General features: G+C 43.7%; 1 protein-coding gene across 1 annotated transcript in view; it reads left to right on the top strand.

Annotated features, from left to right (window-relative positions):
* Positions 1-26372, top strand: part of NAA15 (N(alpha)-acetyltransferase 15, NatA auxiliary subunit) — a 227765-nt gene that overhangs the window by 163471 nt on the left and 37922 nt on the right. The window contains exons 14-17 of the mRNA XM_030191710.1: positions 440-653; positions 5535-5728; positions 16796-16904; positions 18908-19006. Coding sequence (XP_030047570.1) covers positions 440-653; positions 5535-5728; positions 16796-16904; positions 18908-19006 — 616 coding nt within the window. The remainder of the gene's footprint in view (positions 1-439; positions 654-5534; positions 5729-16795; positions 16905-18907; positions 19007-26372) is intronic.

Below are 26372 nucleotides of genomic sequence, written 5' to 3'. Positions count from 1 at the left end.
AAAAGATCTTGCTCCCAGAAGGGGTGGTAGATGCATGAAACGGTTCCCAACAAGAATGATGAGAGCAAAGTGGTTTAAGAAATGTAAAAAGACTGGGGCGAGCACAAATAATGTTTGACCAAAGGTCAAGTAGTGTCTGCCTTCCCTGTAGGTAGGGAGTATGGACTTCTTTCTCCTAGCAGTTTATAAATTTTTATATATTAAAACTAATTGCTCAAGTTTATGGTAATAGTAATTTTATAACTAAGCATAAGAGTCTGACAATAGTCTGCTCAGAATTGGTATCTCATAATCTGTCAGGTTTAGCCCATTTTAAATATTGTGGTGGTGAATATAGGATGCTTAGAAGAAGGCTGAATATGACCAAGATCTTTATTCAGATTTTGTTTAATTTTTTCATGCATGTAACTACTGCTAAAGAACACTATGTTTGTGCTAGCATTTTGTAGAAATCACAGACGACCAGTTTGACTTTCACACATACTGTATGAGGAAGATTACACTAAGATCCTATGTGGACCTACTCAAATTAGAAGATGTACTTCGACAACATCCATTTTACTTCAAGGCAGCCCGAATTGCCATAGAAATCTATCTGAAGCTTCATGATAGTCCATTGACGGATGAGAATAAAGAGCATGAAGCTGACACAGGTATTTTAGTTTTATTTTGGGTAAGGTAAGACATTTCACATCAAGTAAAAAAATAAATAAAAAGGAAAGTAGTGGAAAAGAGCAGTGGTGGCAGAAAGATGTCTACAACTTGTCCAGTTGTCTCGGCAACTTTTTGATATAGAATCTGGAGCAGCTGATAGCACTGGGCAGTCTAGATGAGCTTTATGGCCTTTACCTGCCATCATATTTTTTCTTTACATGTAAACACTGTTGAATGGATTTGTAAATTTGTTTAATTTTTCACAAAAAAGTCTTATTAGTGTCCTCACCAGACCAGTTAGAACCTGTGTGTTGTGCCCATTGACCAGCAGATGGAGACAGAGAAATAAAATAGTTCTGTATGTTTCACCCCTCAAGGGCGTTGTGCAGACTCATATTGAGTATTTTCCTATCTCCTGTGGATGGTGGCAGTACACCGGTCAGGTCCTGGGCTGATCAGGCCAGATGAATCCCTGAACTAGTGGGAGCTAGTTAAAGCTAAGCTTCCTCTCAGCACAAAAAGAAATAGGCTGCAAGAAAGAGGAAAGTGTTAGGGAATATTTGGAGGAGTCCAAGTCCCTTTCCTCTTACTCCTCCTTTTTGCTTTTGTGGAGTTCTTTTGGGGTTGAGGTGCCTTTAAAGAATGGAAAATAATTTGTCTTGAGTTTGTCTCAGCATACAAGCTGAGACACAGAACTGTCAAGGACAAAGGTGCTGACTCAAGATGCTACTTATATAACATTGCTCTGAACAGCAGCTAAGGCACAGAAGTGGCAACTCAGACACTGGCTTTTACAGCAGGAGCTGAGGCACAGAGATAAGCGCCAGAGAGTTATTGTCTTGGGCATTGAATTTCAGCATTGCTTGATCTGGAGCTGAGGCACACTTTTAACAAGGCAAGAGAGTGCCATGTTGGCCTCTGAGTGTTGCACTACTGCAGTTTTCATAAGCTTGAACATAGAGATGCCTAGTCAGACTCTGGAATTGGTGGCACTGCATGGATCAGAAGCCGAGTCTCAAAAGTGACTTACACTGAACTCCCTTCTTAAGTTTCTGAGATAAGGCTAGCTGATCTTTTTGCAGTGGAGATTTGGCAGCTGATGTTACTGTTTTTTGCTGCTTGTGGTTCTTTGACCTGGTGAGCCATCGATGAAATTTCTTATTCCACTGTTTATTTTAAATGTGCTGTTTCTTGGTGACTAACATCTCCTTCTTGGCAGCCTTAGTTTTTCGCTGGCTTTCATCTTTGGGGCCTTAGAATCCCATGTTCCTCTTTCAGAAAACTTGGGAATGGCAGCTCTTTATGCCTCCCCAGCGGTGAGCCCATAATTGAATGTGGGCCCTGCTGTGGTTTTGCCTTGAGATTTGCTGAATGCAAGGATGCTTGTTCTCACTCCCTTCCTGAAGGAACAGTGCTGTCAGAAGGATCATTTTTCCTGTTAACTTTCAGCTGCGTCTTTGACTAGTCACTAAGTGTCAGTTGGATACATAGAATGGAGATGTTTCACTGAATATGAGTGATGTTCTTGCAAGTATGCATCTCCTTGCTAGAGGAGGCTATATCCAAGTTATTGAAGTTCCCATCTTGAGGTGCATTGAAGGACTTACAAGAGCTTTTCTTTTCATTAAGCTGCTTAGACCATATTTGTGACTGGATGTGACTCTCCAGAGGTAGATGTTAAAGTACAAGGTTTGACATGTACTTACCCCTAAGGTTTAGATATTCCAGTACAAGAAGGTTCTGTTCCTAAAGTTGGGCAACATTGTGCTAGTTGTATTTTTTTTTTTTTTTGAGGGGGTAGGGAGGATACTTTTCATTTTTCAGTTAGAGTGCAGTGTTAATACCTAGTGCCAAATAGTCCAGCAGGACCAGTCCTTGCTCCCTTAAATTTTATTAAGACCTTTTGGGGTCTGCATGTAGAAAGCGGTGTTGTCTTAAAAGGTCATATGCTCTTTTGGCCACAATTCTATCATCTACATAAAATGTAGCTTTGGCAGTTTTGGCCACTTGCTGTTGCCTGCTATTGATTTATTTATTTTGTCATTTATACCCCCACATTATACAATAGTCAGTTGTTTGTGTGGCTTACAATACAGGTGTAAGGAGACGGTCGAAGAGCAGACAGTTTGTCACAATGTATGACTACAGAGTGATTAAACTTTATTGTTAGATAGCGATATGAGTTCAAGATCAGTGGACAATTTCACATTTATTAACGTATGTTATTAGCAGTCGGTTAAGGATTAAAGGGCAGTGGATAATTTTATATTTGGGCGCGGTATTGTGGTACTTTGGTTTAGAAGAGGAGTTTTTAGGTGTGCTGAGTTAATTTAGGTGGTTTCTTCGTAGAAGTATTTTTTCAAGAAGGCGGCTTTTAGATGTTTCCGGAATTTTAAATAGTTGTTTATGCACCTTGTATCTTTTGGTAGTGAGTTCCAGATTTGGGTACCTAAATGGTTAAAGCTTGCCGCATGTGTACTTTTGTGTTTTATGCCTTGACAATGTGGAAGTGAAGACTTGGAAAATTACAGGTGCCATTAATGGAATTTCGTATTGGGAGTTCGATTGAGGTTATCATGTAATCTGGTGCTAAGCCATAGATTATTTTATAGACAAGAGAGCATAATTTGAAGGATATCCGCGCTTTGATTGGGAGCCAATGAAGATATTTCAACAATGGGTACACTCTGTCAGATTTAGATTTGCAGTATATGGCTCTTGTGGCAGTGTTCTGAGCTGTTTGTAATTTTTTGAGCCATGAGTTTTCACAGCCTGCGTATACTGCATTGCAGTAATGCCCCATGGCAGCACCATTGTTTGAACTAACATACAGAAGGTAGTTGTGGGGAAGCATTTTCATATACGTTTCAGCTTCCACTGATGTGGAACATGCTTTTATGACTTTTGCAATTTGTTTTTCAAGACTCAGTTCATGGTCTAGGATAACTAGAATTTTCAAGTGGTCTGCTATTGGTTGCATTGTTTCATCTAGATCCATGGAAGACCGTTCACTTGTCTATTAGATTGTAAGTGATTTATAGTAGTAGTAGTAGTAGTAAGCTCTTTGAGCAGGGACTGTCTCTCTTTGTTAAATTGTACAGCGCTGCGTAACCCTAGTAGCGCTCTAGAAATGTTTAGTAGTAGTAGTACTAGACATTGGGGTTTTTCTTTGTCCAGTTTGAACTTGAATGCCGTCACCCAAGTGTCATTGGTCCATCTAGCCCAGTATCCTGTTTCCCAGTAGTGACCAATCCAGGTCACAAGCTCCTAGCAGAAACCCAAATAGTAGCAATATTCCTGTTTTATACTAGCAAACTGAAAACATAGGACAAGCTTTAAGCCTCCAGATGGTGTGCCTTGGAACTAAAGCATGACAATTATTACACAGAATAATTACAGGTCAGCCTTTTTTTTTTTTTTTTTTTTTTTTAAGAGACCTGGAACCGTTTTGGCTTACTCTGTCCCATCGAGCTTGTAGCAGACTGTTGAATTTTTAAGTGGTTGTTGTAACATTTCTTTAAATCTCTCTACTTTTTCGTGATACACTCTAATTTTTTTAATTGCAACGGTTCTCGTAGGAATTGGTTTGGGTGGGGGATTGGTTTGTGGGAAGGGGAGTGACGAGGTATTGTATGTCATTTGATTTACAGTTCTCTGTAATGTTTGGTTATTTCAAAGCAATAAAAATGTTTGCAACATAAACTGGCATGTGGGACTTTACACTCTTCCATGGTGTCAGCCCTACTCTTAACACTGTCCTGTATATCAAACTTATGCTTCAGTTCTGTGTCGGTATTGATCTCTATAACCTTTGCTACTAAGCTCTTCCAGGCATCCACCACCTTATCAATAAATGCATCCTCCTATTTCTTGTAAGCTGCCTTCTGATTATGTATTTCAAACTTTTGTCCTTGAATTTCTTTTTGTATAGAAAATTGTACCTTCCTACACACCACTGTAACCTGCTAAATATTTGAATGTCATATCTCGCATTTTCTCTCCTTAGAGCACATTTTGATTGCTCCAACTGTCTGTGTTGGTTTTTGCCTCCGAGCCTTGTACAATTTTTGTATCCCTTCTCTAAAGGGTTTCCATCCGTTCAATGTCGTCATGACCCAACACCAAGGGTCTGTGTCTGATTTGATTTCTTTGTGTTCCTGGTTTGTCCCACCTATTGATCCTCTGCCAAGTTTTCATGCCTGATTTGTATGTGCTCTTGATTTGTGCCACTTATAGGCCTGACACTAAAGCGATGTACGCATGGGTCATTAAAGTGCTGGATATTTGATGTGCGCCTGAGGAGCAGGATGCGCTGCTTTGCGCGCTCCTTCACATGCTTCCTAAGTACACTGTTTTTGTCCTTTCATTTTGGCTATTTTAGTCTTAGTATCATGGGTACAATAAGCATGATATTTGTTCACAGGTAGACTTTAGCATTTAAAGTTTGATCATTAATACATACAGAATATTTGTAAGCACAAAAGTCAAGCTCATACGTTTTTATATATAATGGTGACTGTACGTATTGACAGTTGCATTTTGGTTCCTTTTTGCTATCAGGGCTTGATTGTTCTATTTTCCAACCCTGATAACAGATCTAACATTTTCCATAGTAGTATGTTAAAACTGTAGCATACAGGCTTGAAAATGGGAAATATTGGTAGTGTGCAGAAATATGCTGCTATTGTCAAGAGCATTTCATTTTATATTTACTTTAGTCACTGTCCAAGAATAATGATCATTTACATTCAGGAAATAATCCAAACTGCTGCAAAATTAGTAAGTGGAGGTAAACAAACAAAAAAAAAATCAAAGGATTCTTGCAGACATTCATTTTTGGCTCATTCAGTCTCACTTGTTGCACTACTTGGTGTTTGTAGCAAACATGTCTGACAAGGAGCTGAAGAAACTTCGTAATAAACAGAGGCGAGCACAGAAGAAAGCCCAGCTGGAAGAAGAGAAGAAGAATGCAGAGAAAGAGAAGCAGCAGAGAAATCAGAAGAAGAAAAAGGAAGATGATGATGAAGAAATTGGTGGACCGAAAGAAGAGCTTATCCCAGAGAAATTGGCAAAAGTAAGTCCCCTCATCCACTTCACTGTGGTGGTGGCCGGGAAGTATGGGGGTAATTTTATACAGCGTTTCCTTAATGTAAAGCACGTTTAAAATTATCGGTGTGTACACATGTACAAGGACATGTGTGGACAAGAGCGCACACAGTTTTAAGCAGACCATGGGTAAGTACGCCAGAGGCATAATTTTGGCACAGTAGAGATGGAATTGCAAAGTACATGCACGACTGCACAGAGTAAACACAAAAAATTGCAGCTGTGTATCATTGTGTGTGGACATGTGCATACTACTGGAGTCTATTCTTGAAGCTTATTTTATGAAGGCAGCTATAGATATATAGACACACACATACACATCGCCTTGTGTTTTAAGTCTTATATAGGCACCTGTTATAAAATTATCCCCCACGAAAATTGTACTTCTACAGCATTTGTCTTTCCAGTAAGATTTGACTTGAGGCATATTTTCTTAACTGAATTTCGCAGTGAGACAGTTCTCTATTTGGACCTTGAAGTGTTGTTTTAAGCTGATTTTTGAAAACTTTCATTTTGAATCCTTATTTTATATGAACTTTGTGCTCTTCCTTATGATTTAGAAATAGTGTTACTTTTGTGATTATAAAAAAAAAAAAACCAAAGTCATTTCCATGAGGAAAAAATGATGTTTTTTTTTTTGCTCACAGAAGTGAGCTCTCTTTAATTATCACCTAACCTGTTTGCGGGCAGGTAAGAATATGTGAGTTTCTCAACACAGTCTACTTTAGCTGCATACTGCAGAGGTGATCCCTGGGATAGGGGGGGGGGATAGAGCAATAAAAAATATGTATATATCTAGAGTGAAAGTAAGTGCAAATCTTTGTGGGCAGTTCTTCCCAAGGCAATAATCAAAACAAAATTGCTTTGAAAAAGTGCCTATGGAATTTGTACAAATCTGTGCAGTTTTTATTATGCCTTCATAACTGGATTTAAAATTAAGGCCAACAGAGTGGTCACTTAACCCTCCACTGCCCCAGGTACAAATACTTAAGATTGTGAGCCTTCTAGGGACAGAAAAAGTACTTGCATATAATGTATACAGCGCAATGTCTAGTAGATCTATAGAAATGATTAATAGTAGTAGTAAATTAGAATTTATTTGTTTACTTTGAACTAAGTTTTAAAATAAATCCTTCAGCCTCTGCATATATGCCAACCAAAGCTTGATTACCACCTCTAATCTTTCAGAAAGATAAAGCAATTCAAACTGTGCTATATAGGTTAACATCACTGGTATTTTGGTTTAGCATGGGATGTGTGTGTGGAAACCACAAAACGCTCTATAAGTGTTTTCCACGAGGGAGGAATGCTGCTTCTAGTTATCCCAGTATGCAGTACAAAAATCAGAGGCTTCTCTGTGCCTAAGCACATAACCTCATTGGATGAACTCCATCTATTACGTCAACTGAAAAATGGCAAACCTTTTTTTTTTTTTTTGCCTGAGCCAATAGTGCCAGTTGAATCAGGTGTTTCTCATATTGTAAGGGGGAGGGGAGAGTAGTCGTGTAATAAAATTTAAGGTTCACTTCTTTGATAGTCTGTTTTTCATAAAAATGTCAAAGCGGTTTGCAATGCAGGTAAACTAATATACTAAGGGTTTACTAATAACAAACACAGGGAAGACAAGGAAAGGTACAGTAGAGCACGTACAAGTTAAATAATCTATAAAATAGAACACATAATAAGTTCATTTTGTACCTTCCAGGTTTCAAATTTTTTTAAACATAGAAATAAGAATCCGTAGACAAGTTGTAGAAGATACCTTTTAATTGGACAAACTCAGAGTATATGTGTGATTAGGTTTCAAGAGCTATCCATCCTTTCTCAGGCATGTCTGATAATGGGTGATTAAGCCAGTGTTGTTTTTCTAAGTCCTTTGGTCCCTGCCCCCCCCCCCCAGCATTTGGGTCATCTTCATTTGAAATGAATGTGAAATGTAGATAAGGCCCAGTGCAAACATGTGAAGAAGGGTTGGTTCTTTATCAGGGAAATGATTCAAAAATTGAGACTCAACTTTCACAAACATAAAATAGCTCGTTGCAGAGAAGAACTAAGTGACACCAGGCATACATTTCTCACTCCCTTAGGAGTACTTAAAGGGAATTGCAGTAAAACAGATAGTGTTTGAAATTAAGCTGATTAAATACTTTGTAACAAATACAAAAGAATTTAATAAAGATGTTGGTGCTTTCTTTCAGTTACATTTTATTGGGTCAGTATACATCTTTAATACATGTTACATAGGCAACATATCCAGATTTTTTTTGTCTTTAAGAAAGAGAAAAAAAAAAAACAAATGAAAGGAGAGAGAAGAAAGGCAACACTACACAGAGAGCAATCCTCTCAACCCCCCCCCCCCCCAAACACACACCCAACCTACACTCCTAGTAGTACCTTACGAGCTCTGGGCATTTAACTGTGTAGCAACTCAGGCCCATAGCTAGAAAACCAATGCTGAGGGCTGTAGAATTAGACAGAAGAGAACAATGAAACAAATCCCTATGACTGTGCCAGTCCATTCCACATACTGTTTCCAAATGGCTTCATGGCTACTTAACTCATCACATCAGTATTAAAGCAGTTACCTTAGAAAGGAAGTAGATGTCTCCCAGGGTCTGGTACAGAGAATAAAATCTAGTTTCAGGCATATGCAATTTCAGTATGGGCAGATATTACACAATAAGCAATTAGTTTTCATGCACTGGTGACTGCCCTGAAGGAAGTGTGGAGCAACAGAAAAGTATGTGTTGCCATACTGGGACAAACCGAAGGTCCATCAAGCCCAGCATCCTGTTTCCAACAGTGGCCAATCCAGGTCACAGGTACCTGGCAAGATCCCAAAACGGTACAATATATTTTATGCTGCTTATCCTAGATATAACAGTGGATTTTCCAAAGTCCATTTTAATAATGACTTACGGACTTTTCTTTTAGGAAGCTATCCAAACCTGTTTTAAACCCCATTAAGCTAACTGCTTTTACCATATTCTCTGGCAGCAAATCCAGAGTTTAATTACACGTTGAGTGAAGAAATATTTTCTCCAATTCGTTTTAAATTTACTATGTACCTTCATTGTGTGCCCCCCTAGTCTTAGTATTTTTGGAAAGAGTAAACAAGCTATTTATGTCTACCCCAGGGTGGGTCGCCGCTGCGCCCCTCCCCCCCCCGGGTGCAACACGGCGCACCCTCCCCCCTCCGGAGCGCAACCCCCCCCCCCCCCCCCCCCCGAGAAGAACATACCTGGAAGGCGGTGAGGGGCGGGCGGGAGAGCCAATCCGCCGAGTGCACGCCGCTGGGGGGTGTCAGCGCCTCGCTTGTTCCCTGCTCTCTCTGCTGGAACCAGCGAGGCGCCGACACCCCCCAGCGGCGTGCACCCGGGGCGGACCGCCCCCCCCCCCCTTCCTACGCCACTGGTCTACCCATTCCACTCATTATTTTATATACCTCTACCATGGACCCAGTCAAAATAGCCCCGACAAAAAAGCTCCTGACATAATTTCCCCTGACTTAACAGCCACTGTCAAAACGGCCTGTCCACAATATAGCCCTTGACAAATTAGCCCCCTGACAAACTGGCCCGATCAGGCTGCCCAGAATATGGCACTGCATTTTTTTCCTAACAATCTTACCTTGCCAATATTGTTTTTTTTTTAATTAGCATCTTGATGGAAGAATAGTTTCCTTAAACAGCAGAACAGATCATGAATACCAGTTGGTAGCTAAAGAATTTTGTTTATATATTCTTTTTACAGTTCAATGCTGGTAGGAGCCTTTATCAGTGAAGATTTCACTTGTAGTTTATCATTTTTTTTGTGATGTGCTATTTTTTTCAAGGGGGCTATTTTATCATGGGTTATTTTGTGGGAGGGGCCATTTTGTCAAGGGCTATTTTGTTACAAGGCTGTTTTGTCGGGGTGCCGCTCTGTAATTTTGTTTTTTATAGTAGTCTCTACCATTTTGCCTGGCACCGATGTCAGGCTCACTGGTCTGTAATTTCTGGGATCACCTCTGGAACCCCTTTTAAAAATCGGCGTTACATTGGCCACCTTCCAATCTTCTGGTACCATGCTTGATTTTAAAGATTAATTACATATTACTAACAGTAGTTCTGCAAGTTCATTTATAGTTCTGGGGTCATAGGGAAGGGTTATGTTCACCAAGTGCCTAATAGTCATTAACCTATTTCCTGTAAACTTGAACTACCACACAATCCTACCAGACGTGGAAGAATGGCCCTTTCTGCACATATTTCTGCAAACAGCTGCTATTATCTGGTGGATATTGTGGTTGGCATAAGGTACCATCTGTACAAGCTATTGCACCAAATTCTTATTAGGTTAGCTGAGATAGAGATCTCATTAGCACATTACCACAGTTCATCATCTAGGCGTCCATCCAGGTCTTTCTACTAACTGAGTATATGTTTGGCCTTGTCTACAGCTTAGCAGTCAGTGCTTTTTGAGTTGGAGCTCTCATATTTAAGTTTTAAAATGGATCCATTCCTTAAGAAGAATTTTCTTAACTTTTCTGCCGTGCACAAAGCCGTTGAATTCCAGATAACAAAAGTAGTCACTATCTAATAGTTGATGCCTTTCCTAGAAGGTTTCAAAGCCAGCCATATTGCAGTAGAGGTTGTTTGAGGCCCTTTTCTTAAAAATGTGCCCAGCAGGAATTCCCTGTTGTACTGAACAGACATAGTGGGAGTAATAGGCACCACTTGTATGCTCTCCAGCGTTAAAGTTGCAAATTGGCATTTTATCCAGCATTTTTTTACTGTATACCCTCCTAGTGTTTAGAGAGCAAGGTGTGTCACTCAACTACTGCTCTAATTTATGCTGCCAAGATTATTGGACACCTTCATTTCACCAGGCTGCTTTGTTTTGAAGAGCACTGATAATGGCACTTTTCACCCACTATCAGACACAGACCAACTTATTTGTTGATCCTTTTTCAAGTAGTAGACTAACAGCAACTGCAGTGCCTCACTGTTAAGGGCCTGATGCACAAAGCTTACCATGTTGGCAGCCTTTGCGTTAGACTAGTTGTTGTAAGTCTAAAGCAAATGTTATTTAGCGAGTAATTCACAAAGGGGTGTTCCGTGGCTCTAAAACGTGCCATTAGCACTGCAAGGAGCTCATTAGTATTAAAACGAGCATTCCGAGCAATGCATAGACCTGAGCACTTACCTTTACCGTGCAAAATGTTACATCAGGTCTGGACCTGTCATTATGGGGAACAGCCTACTTGCACTGTATAGTGCAAGCAAACTGCTCCCCGTGGTAGGCGCTCAGAGCATTTGATAGCTCCAAGCCACAAACAGCGACCAGTGCACAAAGGAGGATCCATGCATCTCACTTGCATGTGATCCCCTTTGTGCATCAGTCACTGTTTGCGACTCAGTAAGTTTTCCTGTGGGACAGCCATATGATTTCGTCTTTCTGTGGAGATATGAAATCTGTTTTGTGTCTGTTGTTGGCACTTGTCACCTGCATTTGCTGATGAATTGTGAAAGCCTTTTCTCTCCCCATGAAGCAGTGTCTCTTGACACAGTATAGTCTACAGGCTCTTGGTGTGGTTGTTGGTATGCTGTTTTTCTCCGAGGACAAGCAGGCTGCTTCTCACATGTGGGTCGACGTCCGCGTTAGCCCAGGAATCGGCATTTTGCAAGCAAAATATAAAAAACGTTTTGCCAGAGTCTAATGGTGCGCTGCATGTGCAGTCCGATTTCCCGCCCGTTGCGTGAACCCGTTCCTCAGTTTTCTTTTTTCCGCGTTGAGGTGCGGTAGAGTTTTTCTGCGCTCCTCTCAGGCCCGGGAAAGAGTCTTCAACTGTTTATTGGCTTTTTGCCTTATTTTTCTTTATTTTATTTTCAATTCTACAGTTTAAAAAAAAAAGTTCCCATAGTTTCCTTTACTTTTGTCCACCTTTTAAAGTTTCCTTTGTTTTCGACGCGGCCGGGTTCCCTTATTTTTGTGCCCTCTTTTCTTTTAACAGGCACAATTGCGTCTTTTCATTTCACCGAAGCCGTTTTTCCTTCCATGTCATCAAAGACACCCAGCGACTTCAAACATTGTACTCGGTGCAACTGGACCATCTCAGGTACCGATACCCACGCCTGGTGTATCCAGTGCCTTAGGCCCGACCATAGCCCAGCCGCTTGTAGTCTGTGTCTTCGTATGAAGAAATGGACCCAAGCGTCTCGAGAAGCCCAACAAGAAAAGCTTTTTGGGGCTTGGTCCGGTCCTTCGACATTGACTTCAGGAGCAGAGATAATGGCTGCTGAAAGACCTATTCACGCTGGGAGCAATGAGGCATCGAGTGGGTCTCCACCTGCCTCGAGGCCTCCTGCTATGCAGGCCCCCCCGGGACCGACCTTCGTCGGACCTGGCCCCTAGGAGGCGGGAGGATTCCATGTCCTCATTGGTACTGAGGAGTCTCGATGACATGCGTCAAGCGAAGGTGAAGAAGCACCGTCATCGTTCTCCTTTGACACATGGTGGCGGGAGCTCCGGGGCGTCGAGGGAATCGGCACACGAGAAGCATCAGCGCCGAGAGGCTCGCTCCTCCTCTATTCAGGAGGTGCCGATGCGTCGGTCTTCTGGCAGCCTGGTACCTGCTCCTGAGCCTTGACAGATTCTGCCACCGGCTCCTTTACTGACCCCGCAGCCTTGTCTGACGGTGGCTCTCGACGAGCGCATCAGGGCCCTGCTTCCAGAACTTCTGGAAGGATTGCTGCGCCAGTCTGCTTCGGTGTCGGGGGTGCTTGCGCCTTCCATACCATCTGCTGCAGCGGCATCTGGCCATGCCTGTGGTGAGGTCCCTGACCTCGGTGCCACCTGTGGCATCAGTGTCAGCTGCCACCCAGGTCGACTTCTCTTCACCGTCGGTGGAGGAAGCTTCACTGGAGTCCAGGCGGGCATTGACTTCTCGGCACTGCCATCGAGGCCGTCGTTCTTCGGCGTTGAGGCAGGCTCAGTTTCGGACTGCTCTGAGGGATGTCTTGTGCAATACTGAAGATGAGCGTTCGTGGGAGGAAGAGGAAGATCCCAGGTACTTTTCTTCTGACGAGTCCTATGGGATTCTCTCTGAACCTTCTCCACCACCAGAAAGGAGACTTTCTCCACCGGAGAGTCTATCCTTTACCTCCTTTGTCCAGGAAATGGCTGCGGCTATTCCCTTCCCTATGGAGGTTGAGGATGAGCCCAGGGCTGAGATGCTCGAGGTCCTGGATTATCCTTTTCCGCCTAGAGAGGCTGCAACAGCTACTTTGCATAATGTACTGAAGGAAGTCCTTGTGCGAAACTGGTCGTTCCCTCTGTCTAATCCCGTGATCCCGAAAAAAACTGAATTCCAATATCGGATCCACGGTGAGCCTGGATTGATAAGGTCTCAGCTACCTCACAATTCCATGGTGGTGAACTCTGCTCTCAAAAGAGCCAAGAGCACTAGGGACTATGCCTCGGTGCCCCCAAGTAGAGAATCTAGAAACTTGGACTCTTTTGGAGGAAGACGTATTAGGCCGCTGTGCTCGCTGCCAAGATCCAAACATACCAGCTCTTCACAAGCGTCCACTTGCGGAACTCTGTGAGGCAACTGTCCAGCTTGGTTGATGCACTCCCTCTGGAGCAGGCCGAGCCTTTTAGCCAGGTGGTCAGGCAGCTCCCAGCACAAGCAGGTACTTGCAGAGGAACTCTCCGCCCTTCTAAAGGCCCAAGCGGTCGAACCCGTTCCACCAGGGGAAGAAGAGCTGGGATTCTATTCCAGGTACTTCCTAGTGCAAAAGAAAACATGGGGGGATGTGTCCCATCCTAGACCTAAGGGCCCTGAACAAATTTCTTTTTCAAGAATAGTTCAGGATGGTTTCTCTGGGCGCCCTTCTTCCCATGATTCAGGAAAACGATTGGCTATGCTCTCTGGACTTAAAGGATGCTTCAACACACATCTCGATACTTCCAGCTCACAGGAAGTATCTTCGATTTCGGCTGGAAACACAGCACTTTCAGTACCGTGTACTGCCTTTTGGCCTGGCGTCTGCGCCCACAGTGTTTACAAAATGCCTAGCTGTAGTCGCAGTGTTGCTACGCAGGCTGGGAGTTCATGTGTTTCCTTATCTCGACGATTGGCTGGTGAAGAGCATCTCCAAAGAAGGTGCTCTGGAGTCCATGCGAATGATTGTTCGGGTGCTGGAGCTACTGGGGTTCGTCATCAATTATCCCAAATCCCATCTCACCCTAGTCCAAAAATTGGAATTCATTGGAGCTGCTGGACACTCAGACAACTCGAGCTTATCTTCCCGAGGCAAGGGCAGACAACCTTCTGTCCCTGGTGTTCATGGTTCGAACGTCTCAGCAGGTCATGGCTTGGCAGATGTTGAGACTTCTGGGGCACATGACTTCCACAGTTCATGTAACGCCCATGGCACACCTACATATGAGATCAGCTTAATGGACCCTAGCTTCCCAGTGGTTTCAAGGTGCAGGGGATCTAGAAGATGTAATCCAACTGTCAACCGAATTTCGAAATTCTCTTCAGTGGTGGACGATTCGATCCAATTTGACCATGGGGGCGACCATTCCAAGTTCCTCAGCCACAAAAAGTGCTGACGACGGATGCACCTCTCCTGGGGTGGGGGGCTCATGTAGATGGGCTCCACACTCAGGGAGCCTGGTCCTTTCAGGAAAGAGGTCTGCAGTTCAACCTCCTGGAATTAAGAGCAAATTGGAACGCTCTAAAGGCTTTCAGAGGTTGGCTGTCCAACCAAGTAATCTTAATTCAGACAGACAATCAGGTTGCCATGTTTTACATCAACAAGCAAGAGGGTACCGGATCTTGCCCTCTGTGTCAGGAAGCTGTCCAGATGTGGCTTTGGGCTCGCCGTCACAGCATATTTCTCTAAGCCACTTATCTGGCAGGCGTAAACAACAGTCTGGCCAACAGGTTGAGCAGGATAATGCAACCTCACGAGTGGTCACTGAACATGGACGTAGTCCGCAGGATCTTCCGAGCATGGGGCACCCCCTCGGTGGATCTTTTTGCCACTCAGATCAATCAGTGTCAGGTGCCTTTCTCCTACACTGGGGAACAGGCCTTCTGTATGTGTATCCTCCCATACCTCTAGTAGGGAAGACTTTGCTGAAACTCAAGCAAGACTGCGGAACGATGATCCTAATTGCACCTTTCTGGCCGTGTCAGATTTGGTCCCCTCTTCTTCTTTAGTTGTCCTCCGAAGAACCGTGGAGATTGGAGTGTTTTCCATCACTCAGAACGAGGGGTTGCTTCTGCATCCCAACCTCCAGTCTCTGGCTCTCACGGCCTGGATGTTGAGAGCTTAGAATTCGCCTCCTTGGGTCTTTCAGAGAGTGTCTCCCGAGTCTTGCTTGCTTCCAGAAAAGATTCCACGAAGAAGTGTTACTTTTTCAAATGGAGGAGGTTTGCCATCTGGTGTGACAGCAAGGCCCTAGATCCTCTTTCTTGTCCTACACAGACCCTGCTTGAATACCTTCTATACTTGTCTGAGTCTGGTCTCAAGACCAACTCTGTAAGGGTTCACCTTAGTGCAATCAGTGCATACCATTACCGTGTGGAAGGTAAGCCGATCTCAGGACAGCCTTTAGTGGTTCGCTTCATGAGAGGTTTGCTTTTGTCAAGACCAACTCCATAAGCGTTCACCTTAGTGTGATTAGTGCTTATCATTGCCGTGTAGAGGGTAAGCCTACCTCTGAACAGCCTTTAGTTGTTTGCTTCATGAGAGGTTTGCTTTTGTCAAAGCCCCCTTTCAAACCTCCGCCAGTGTCATGGGATCTCAACGTCGTTCTCTCCCAGCTGATGAAAGCTCCTTTTGAGCCACTGAATTCCTGCCATCTGAAGTACTTGACCTGGAAGGTCATTTTCTTGGTGGCTGTTACTTCAGCTCATAGGGTCAGTGAGCTACAGGCCTTAGTAGTACATGCACCTTGTATCAAATTTCATCACAACAGAGTAGTTCTCCGCACGCACCCTAAGTTCCTGCCAAAGGTGGTGTCGGGAGTTCCATCTGAACCAGTCAATTGTCTTGGCAACATTCTTTCCCCGTCCTCATACCTGCCCTGGTGAAAGCAGTTTGCACACCTTGGACTGCAAGAGAGCAGTGGCCTTTGTTTCTTTCGATCCCAACAGGAGGGGAGTCGCCATCGGAAAACGCACAATCTCAAATTGGCTAGCAGATTGCATTTCCTTCACTTATGCCCAAGCTGGGTTGACTCTAGAGGGCCATGTCACGGCTCACAATGTCAGAGCCATGGCTGCGTCAGTGGCTCACTTAAAGTCAGCCTCCATTGAAGAGATTTGCAAGGCTGCAACGTGGTCATCAGTCCACACATTCACATCTCACTACTGCCTTCAGCAGGATACCCAACGCGACAGTCGGTTTGGGCAGTCAGTGCTGCAGAATCTGTTCGGGGTTTAGAATCCAACTCCACCCCCTTAGACCCATTTTTGTTCTGTTCCAGGCTGCACTGTCAGTTAGTTGTTTATGGTTTCAGGTCAATCTAAGTTATGTCCTCGTCGTTGTGAGGCCCAATTGACCAATGTTCTTTGTTTTGAGTGAGCCTGGTTGCTAGGGATACCCTACATGTGAGAACAAGCAGCCTGCTTGTCCTCGGAGAAAGTGAAGATACTTACCTGTAGCAGGTATTCTCCGAGGACAGCAGGCTGATTGTATTCACAAACCCGCCCACCTCCCCTTTGGAGTTATTTGTTTCTTTTTATGCTTTTTGATTTAACTGAGGAACGCGTTCACGTGACGGGTGGGAAATCGGTTCACGCTGCATGCGTGCCAGAAGACTCTGACAAAACTTTTTTAATATTTTGCTTGCAAAATGCCGATTCCTGGGCCAAGGCGGACGTCGACCCACGTGTGAGAACAATCAGCCTGCTGTCCTCAGAGCATACCTGCTACAGGTAAGTATCTTCGCTTTACCAACAATCATGGGCCTTTTCAGGCTATTTCTTCTGCACAGGTACCACAGGTAACATGCTTATTGCTCTCTTCTTTAGGTTGAGGCCCCTTTGGAAGAAGCTATTAAATTTTTATCACCGTTAAAGAACTTAGTAAAGAACAAAATAGAAACCCATCTTTATGCCTTTGAGATTTACTTCAGGAAGGGTAAGTAACACAGTTGGAGAGCTGTTGTCATAACAAAGTAAAATGAGAGGGTAATTCTAAAAAAGCAGGCACTAACATTTACTTGCATATTATGGGTGTAAATGATTAGAAATAGGCAAATATGTGCTTATGTATGTACATATGCATGTGAATGCCAAAAAACCTGCCACAGCAGTATTCTGTAAATATGTGCTTATCTTACACAGTACATTTTTACCAGGTGGGCGGAGTGTGGGCAGAGCACAGTCTACATATCTCCAGCATTTAGATGCACACACTAACACCAGTTCTGCGACTGGTGTAAGCGTTCATGCCTCTGCACATACGTGTAACTTAATAGCTTACAACATTTGATATAGCACTTTTCAAAAGGCCAGAGTGATTTACAATCCAAAATTAAGCAGAAAATGCCATAAAAATGAAAGATAAGCTACAAGCACACGGCTCAACCAGAACAAACATATCTTCACAATCGATCATACTTCCAATCTAGTCATCCTTCAAATATTCAAGTCTTTGACGGAGCCCAGGTTAGCTGCCAGATCCAAAAGCTTGAAGAAAAAAAAAAAAATAAGATTTTAATTGAAATTGACTCAGGAAGTCTCAGTTTGCAAATCATGAGGTAATTGATTCCAAAGGTAAGGAGCACGCCAGAAATTAGCACCGCCTCACATTGTAGAGAGACGGGCTTGCCTCTTACTAGGAAGGGCCAATAAAGTGGATTCCGATTATTACTGTATAAAAGACTCTAGAACTCCATACTTAACTCCCTAATGACCAAGTGGTAAGATTTAAACTCCTATGTAACTTAATAACTCTTGGAACAATTCTTAAAGTGGATCTGCTGAAGCACTAGAAGTGGGTCTGATGGTCTATATTTTTGTAGTCGACTTAGGGCTGTTTTTGTCTTAGTCGTGCTTCTGCAGTCACTAGAAAGTGTAGGGTGGGTTTTGGCAGTGCTGCACTAGGTTAGGTGTTTTCAGTCACTAAAGGCTAAATTTACTACATGTGCCACCCCATTAATGTGTTCTAATACTGTTAACATGCGTTATTAGTAAATATGTGCCTTTGCTTAAAGTGAGACCTGCAATAGATAATGTGCTGTAATGTGTGTTAGCATACACTAACATAGTACACTTCAGGAGCAAAAGCAGTCCCTTTTCACTGCCTTCCTAAAGCTACAGAAGCTCACCCAGGAATGAGCTTGCTTGCTGCTTCATCATTTCCTGAAATGCTTATATAGGCTTGCCTTAGAGGTCCTTGGTTTGTGTTTATTAGACATGCACAATAGAGGTGATATGCCTCAGTGCACTGTTAGCAGATCAAGCATAGTGTTCTTTGTTTCTAGTAACCTTCAATTCCAAATCGTGTGAGAGCTGTGGCAGAGAGTTGCCCTACACTGCTGTGAGAGTGAAACCAGGCCTTTCCCAGCAGCTAAATGCAGATAGGATCAGTTGCCAATCCTGCAACATAAATCTATAACTGGTTAAAACTTAAGGCCAAATGTTTAATTTTGATTCTTTTCCTTGTGTTTAAAGCAAATAGGAAGAGGAAGTTCTCGCAAATAAGAACCGTTTTTTAAATTGGCTATTTCCCAACAAAGGTCATTTGAGAGTGTTTGGATTTCTAATAGGTTCGTAAGTGGTGAGTGGTAGATTTAGTAAATGAGGCATTCTTTCTCACTCTGCTCTTGCAGTTTTCTTAAAGCTTAGTTTATTTATTTTATTACATTTGTACCCCGCGCTTTCCCACACATGGCAGGCTCAATGCAGCTTACATAATAACAATATGAAGAATTACAAAGTCGTAAAGGAATTAAGCGTAAGTAGGTAGACGGAAAGGTTAGTTTTATTCATTCATTGATTAGATTTCTCTCTACCTTTACATTTTTGCTTGCACAAATAGATTATTGTGAAATAGAGGAGATGTTCAGGTATTTTCAGTGTAATGCTGCCTTTTACATAACCCTGTCTGAAAATTAAGTGCCAATATTTATTTTCTAGAGAAGTTTTTATTGATGCTGCAGTCTGTGAAGAGGGCATTTGCTATTGACTCCAGTCACCCTTGGCTTCATCAGTGTATGATTCGCTTCTTCACTGCCGGTATGGTTTTTCTTTCACATATTTCTAGAACGTTGCATTTTGTGTGTTACTGGTCAAGAGTAGCTTTTTAGAAAATACTTTTTCTGTAATTAAATCTTTATATTTTTTTTTTCATGTTGGTGTGGTTTTCCCTCTTATATTTCTCTTCGTAACTTCCCCAGATGATAAACTGGAGGACTGCGATCCCTTTGTGGGAGTCTTAGAGGGATGCCAACCCCTACCTCCTCCAAAAAGAAACTCTGGGATTGCCACGGCAGTTACAATAATTTATTTATTTATTTATTACATTTGTACCCCGCGCTTTCCCACATATAGCAGGCTCACTACGGCTTACATACCGTGTTTCCCCGAATATAAGACACTGCCTTATATTAATTTTTGCACCCAAAAAGGCGCTAGGTCTTATTTTCAGGGGATGTCTTAATATTTCGGGGAAACACGGTTGGCCCGCCCACCTTCCCTCCGTCGCTCCTGCAACTACCGGTAACCCCCCACCCGAGGTCGCCCCCCCCACCCGAGATGGCACTCCCACCCGAAGTCGCCGGACCCCACCCCCCTCCGTCGCTCAGAAACTAACCTGAACTTAAGCCTCCTTTCACTTTCCTTCCAGTTCGCAGGAGCAGCAGGGCAGGCCTCTCCTTCCTTCCGAGCCCCACCCTCGCCTGACGTTACGTTACGTCAGGCGAGGGCGGGACACGGAAGGAAGGAGTGGCCTGCCCTCCTACTGCTGCTGCTTGCTGCAAACTGGAAGGAAAGTGAAAGGAGGCTTAAGTTCAGGTTAGTTTCGGAGCGACAGAGGGGGTTGGGGTCCGGCGACTTCGGGTGGGGGCGCCATCTCGGGTGGGGGTGGGGGGTTAGTTTCAGAGCGACGGAGGGGGGGCCCGGCGATCTCGGGGGGGGGGGGCGACCCTACTTACCGGTAAAAGAAAAACTTTGCTAGGCCTTACTTTCGGGGGAGGCCTTATATTTTCCAAGGGCACCAAAAACCTCGGTAGGTCTTATTTTATGGGGATGCCCTATTTTCGGGGAAACATGGTAGTTAAAAAAAAATTATTATACAAATTATTGTATGTTTAAAACAATTTTATTGAAGAATCAACATGTTAACCACAACATTACCTTCCATTTAACAAATTACACCAGTTAAGCACATGGTGGGCAACCCACACCGTACTGAACAGCAGCTAGACCATTTTTGACATTTCCTCCCCTGCTCCAAGCTCCCTTACCAGTCCCCCGTCTATAAGTCCAACATATTCTATTAAGAACAGATCCAACCAAAATATGTAGTTACCACCACATGCCTAACAGTCAAACATACATTGAATTCGGATACAGTTCAATAAACTATCTCCACATCCAAGTCTAGACTATGTCTGAATTATTGTATATGTAATAATAATAGGGTGAAGGATAAGTAAATTGAGCATTTGAGCGTAGAGGGTAAAGAAAATGGGGAGGGAAGGCGTAGGAAGGATGGGAAGGAAAAGATTATTGTACTAATCCTTTTCTCCTCCCCTTTCCTAAGTGTTTGTTTTGTTTTGTTTTTTTACTACTATAACTGGGTATTCTTTTACTGCTAATTGTGTGTGGATAGTGTAGAGATTTTTTTTTGTCTAAGTCAGGGTCTGTATGGCAGGCACTTAAAGCTGTGTAACAACTTATGAAGGATTATGAAGCAGAATTGTCAGAACAGATGCTGTTAGGGGAAGATTGTACATGTTACACTCTGAGTAGGCAAGCGGGTTGCTGATGATGATGCAATTTATAGATGGAAAGATACAGGTAGACAAATTAAAAAAAACAAAACAAGATTAGTCTAATCTAAATTTTGTGGATGATGAGGAATTTTGAGTATGCTATGCATTATCACTGGCATATTTCAGAAGTCAGTCACGTCATTAGTGTAGAAATTAGCAGACTGAGAACACAATGTCTAATCTTGACCAGATAACCTTAACTGGCACTTGCACAAATTTTGTTGAACACAGGGAAATAATTTGGAATCTACCTATTATCGCCATATGAGCCATGCGGTAATTCCTTTCAGTTGCCATCCTTCTGAAGATAATACCTGTTGCTTTATCATGCAGCAGGTTGGAAAGAGGAGCTGGTACAGTGTGTGGCTTCTTGTGGAGCCACCAGCATCGCAGGCCATTTGTTGAATTATTGCCCATATCGAAAGCTGAACACAAATCTCTTGTACAAGGGGCATCAACACCTCCTTTCTTTTGCTGGTTATGCCTCTGTACAGCTTAGCATCCTTCTGGCTATGGCCATCACCTTGTTCCGTCACCTTCAGATCCTCAGATACTGTCACCCCAAGGTCCCTCTCCCTGTCTGTGCATATCAGCCTCTCACTGCCTAACACATATGGCACCCTTGGATTTCTACTTTCTAAATACATCACTCTGCACTTCTTTGCATTGAATTTTATTTGCCAAACATTAGACCGTTCTAACTTTCGCAGATCCTTTTTCATGTTTTCCACTTCCTCCGGGGTGTCCACTTTTACAGATCTTGGTATCATCTGCAAAAAGCAAACCTTACCTCCTGACTTTGGAACTCACTACTCAAAGACCTGAAACTCACAGAAAACTACCTACAATTCAGAAAAAAACCTGAAAACACATCTTTTCAAGAAGTCTTTCCCCCCTGGATCTGCCTAATCCCACACCACCATACATCACGAAAAGTTCAGAAATGGAAAACAATAATATTAACCTCTCTCACAATATGCTAATATGTCAACCTAAGCGTTTGTTGTACTTCTGTATTATGTACTAGACTTCTACAAATCTAACTTTTGTAACTGCCTTTTTAGCAATATGTAAGCCACATTGAACCTGCCATACGATGGGAAAATGTGGGATACAAATGCAATAAATAAATATGTTGAACAGAATTGGCCTCAGCACCGATCCTTGAGGCACTCCACGACTCACCTTTCCTTCCTCTGATTGAATTCCGTTAATCACCACCCTTTGGCATCTGTCAACCAGTTTCAAATCCAGTTCACCACTTTGGGTCCTAACTTCAGCCTGTCAGATTTATTCAAGAGCTTTCTATGAAAAACCGTGTCAAAGGCTTTGTTGAATTCTAAGTAGATTACATCCAGCGCACGTCCTCGATCCAGTTCTCTGGTCACCTAGTCAAATAAACCAGATTCGTTTGGCACAATTTACCTTTGGTAAAACCATGTTGTCACAGATCTTGTAACCTATTCACTGTCCTTTCCTTCAGCTTCGCTTCTATTACTTTTCCAATAACCAAAGTGAGGCTTACAGCCTGTAGTTTCCAACTTCTCTTTCACCACTTTTGTGAAGAGGGACCATATCCGCTCTTCTCCAATCCCACGGAACCTCTCCTGTCTCCAAGAATTTATTAAACAAACTAGTAAAAAAGGCCCGTTTCTGACACAAATGAAACGGGCGCTAGCAAGGTTTTCCTCGGAGTGTGTATGTTTGGGAGAGTGTATGTGAGAGTGACTGTTTGAGAGTCAGAGTGTGAGTGTGTGAGAGAGAGAGTGAGTCTGGGTGTGAGTGTGTTTGTGAGAATGAGAGTGTGTGCTAGTGTGTATGTGAGACACAGTGTGAGAGATAGTGTATGTGTGTGGGCGAGAGAGAGAGTGTGTGTGAGACACAGATTCTCTGTGAGAGTGAGTGTATGAGACCAAGCGAGTGTGTGAGTGACTGTGTGGCACATAGAGAGTGAATGTGATACAGTGTGAGACAGAGTGTGTGAGAGTGAGAGTCAGAAAGACATTGTATATGAGAGAGAGAGTGTGAGCCCTGCCCTCCCAATCCATGCCCATCTGTCCCCTGCCCCCTCCATTCATCCTTTTCCAGCAATTCCCCTCTCTCCCTGAGCCCTGCCCTCCCAATCCATGCCCATCCATGCTCCTCTGTCACCTGTCCCCTCCATTCATCCCTATCCAGCAATTCCCCTCTCTCCCTGAGGCCTGCCCTACAATCCATATCCATCCATGCCCATCTGTCCCCTCCATTCATCCCTATCCAGCAATTCCCCTCTCTCCCTGAGCCCTGCCCTCCCAATCCATGCCCATCCATGCTCATCTGTCCCCTGCTCCCTCCATTCATCCCTATCCAGCAATTCCCCTCTCTCCCTGAGGCCTGCCCTGCAATCCATATCCATCCATGCCCATCTGTCCCCTCCATTCATCCCTATCCAGCAATTCCCCTTTCTCCTTGAATCCTGCCCTCCCAATCCATGCCCATCCTTGCTCCTCTGTCCCCTGCCCTCTCCATTCATCCCTTTCCAGCAATTCCCCTCTCTCCCTGAGCCCTGCCCTCCCAATCCATGCCCATCCATGCTCCTCTGTCCCCTGCCGCCTCCATTCATCCTTTTCCAGCAAGTCCCCTCTCTCCCTTCCATGACCCCCCCTCGCATCCATGCTCCTCTCTCTCCCATGTCCCAGCCTGGCCCGCCCTTTTCTCCCCCCCCCCCTTCGCATCCATGCTGTCGTTTCTCCCCTGCCTTCCCGCTCCCATTGTTCTACTTTACTGGCCACCCTCTTCTCTCCCCCCAACATCCCTTTTTGTTTTTCTTCTTTTAAAATTTACCTCCGTGGCGGTTCCGGCAGCGAAGCGTCAGGGAAGGAGGCGGTGCTCCCGACGTCTAGCCTTCCCTTCGTTGTGTTCCGCCTTCTTTTGACGTCATCCTTGACGTCAGAAGAAGGCGGAACATAGCGAAGGGAAGGCTAGACGTCGGGAGCGCCGCCTCCTTCCCTGACGCTTCGCTACCGGATTTTTTTTTTCCCGCCCTCGATGTCATGACGTTTGACGCGAGGGCGGGGCAGAGACGGCTGGCTGGCTTGAAGGCTTCACACCACGAATCCACGAACCCTTCAGCCTGGGAGTGACGCCAGGTGGCTTCAGAACGTTGTCCTCAGAACGTTGAGGGTGCGTTTTATTATATTAGATCTTTAAGAGGATCCGCCAGAACCTCTCTGAGATCCCTCAGTATCCTGGGATGGATCCCGTCCGCCCTTATGGCTTTGTCCACCTTCAAATTTTCAATCTGTTCATAAACACTTTCTTCTGTGAGCAGTGCTATATCCACTCCATTCTCATATGTACCTTTGCCAGTCAGTCGTGGTCCTTCTCCAAGATTTTCTTCCGTGAATACAGAACAGAAGTATTTGTTTAGCATGTTCACTTTTTCCTCATCATTCTTCACATAGCGGTTCATAGCATCTTTCAGTCTGAATTGAAGGATCTAGTGAGCCTAAGAGACCGGGCACCTAAATGCCAGATGAAATTTAATGTGAACAAGTGCAAAGTTATGCACATAACTACTACTATTTAACATTTCTAAAGCGCTACCAGGGTTACGTACAATCTAATAAAGAAGGGCAGTCCCTGCTCAAAGGAGCTTACAATCTAAAGGACAAAAAAGTGCAGTCAATCAAATTGGGGGCAGTCTAGATTTCCTGGATAGAGGTACAATGGTTAGGTGCCAAAAGCGACATTGAAGAGGTGGGCTTTGAGCAAGGATTTGAAGATGGGCAGGGAGGGGGCGTATGGGCTCAGGGAGTTTATTCATTGAAAAGCCCACCTCTTCAATGCTGCGTTCGGCACCTAACCCTTACCGTTCAGTGAATCCAGACTGCCCCAATTTGACTGCCCCTATCGGACCGACCGTTCACTTGTCTATTAGATTGTAAGCTCTTTGAGCAGGGACTGTCTCTCTTTGTTAAATTGTACAGCGCTGCGTAACCCTAGTAGCGCTCTAGAAATGTTAAGTAGTAGTAGTAGTAGTAGTATTCAAAGCATAGGGTGAGGCGAGGCAGAAAGGGCGGAGCCTGGAGTTGGTGGTGGTGAAGAATGGTACTGAGAGGAGGGATTTGTCCTGTGAGCGGAGGTTACCGGTAGGAGCATAAGGGGAGATGAGGGTAGAGAGGTAATGAGGGGCTGCACATTGAGTGCATTTGTAGGTTAGTAGGAGAAGCTTGAACTGTATGCGGTACCTGATCGGAAGCCAGTGAAGTGACTTGAGGAGAGGGGTGATATGAGCATATCGGTCTAGGCGGAAGATAAGACAGGCAGCAGAGTTCTGAACGGATTGAAGGGGGGATAGATGGTTAAGTGGGAGGCCAGTGAGGAGTAGGTTGAAGTAGTCAAGGCGAGAGTTGATAGAGTGGATGAGAGTTCGGGTGGTGTGCTCGGAGAGGAAGGGGCGAATTTTGCTGATGTTATAGAGAAAGGAGCGACAGGTCTTGGCTGTCTGCTGGATATGGGCAGAGAAGGAGAGGGAGGAGTCGAAGATGACTCCGAAGTTGCGGGCAGATGAGACGGGGAGGATGAGGGTGTTGTCGACTGAAATAGAGAGTGGTGGGAGAGGAGAAGTGGGTTTGGGTGGAAAGACAGTGAGCTCATAAGAGAAAAATAATCTCAGTAACAGGTACCAGGTGCTGAATTCCATATTAGGACATCCCCCAAGGAAAAAGATCTTGAAGTACTTGTAAATAATACATTGAAATTTTCAGCTCAGTATGCTATAGCTGACAAATCAGCAAATAGAATGTTAGACATTATTGAAAGAGGAATAGAGGCTAAAACTGAATATCATTAATGCTGCTGTATGAACCCATGTTGCAATTGCACCATGAGTATTGTGTGCAGTTCTTGTTGCATTATTACAAAAAGGATGTAGCAGAACTAGAAGAGTTTCGGAGAAGGGCAATAAAAATGATAAATGGGTGTGGCAAACCCCTCGTAATGATGAAAGACCAAACAGATCAGGGCTCTTCAGCTTGGATAAAAGATGACAGAGCGAATATAGTGGTTTATAAATTCATGAGTGAGGTGAAACAGTTAAAAGGGTTGGTGGTTTACCTTTTCAGACACCAAAACAAGAGGATACTTCATAAAACTAAGAACCAGCAGGTTGAAAACAAATTGTAGAAAGCTTTTCTCTCCACCCCCCCCCCCCCCCCCCCCCCCCCCCCCCGCAACATACAGTTAGATTAGATTTATTATTTTTTAGTCTGCCCTTATCCAGGGCGGATTACAATAAAAACTGGGGGAATCTTGCAGGATATGGTCAAAGTAACTATAGGATTCAAAAAGAGGTTCAAAATGGTTCAAGCTTTTGTTAAGAACAAAATTACTGGAGAAGAGCCAGCATGGATTTATTTAATAAAGGTCATGCTATCCTAATATATTAGAATTCTTTGACAATTTGAATAAGCATGTGGTTGAAGGAGAACTAGCTGGTAATGATGCATTTTTACTTTCAGATGACATTTGATACAGTCCGATTTGAGGCGACTTGTTTCTGTGGATTGCCAAATTGTCAAATGCATAAGACAGGAAGCAAAAAGTGGGACTAAATGGTTCATTGT

Source organism: Microcaecilia unicolor, chromosome 2 (genome assembly GCF_901765095.1).
Source record: "Microcaecilia unicolor chromosome 2, aMicUni1.1, whole genome shotgun sequence".
NCBI classification, from domain to species: Eukaryota; Metazoa; Chordata; class Amphibia; order Gymnophiona; family Siphonopidae; genus Microcaecilia; species Microcaecilia unicolor.
This window is presented reverse-complemented; position numbering and strand designations above follow the sequence as displayed.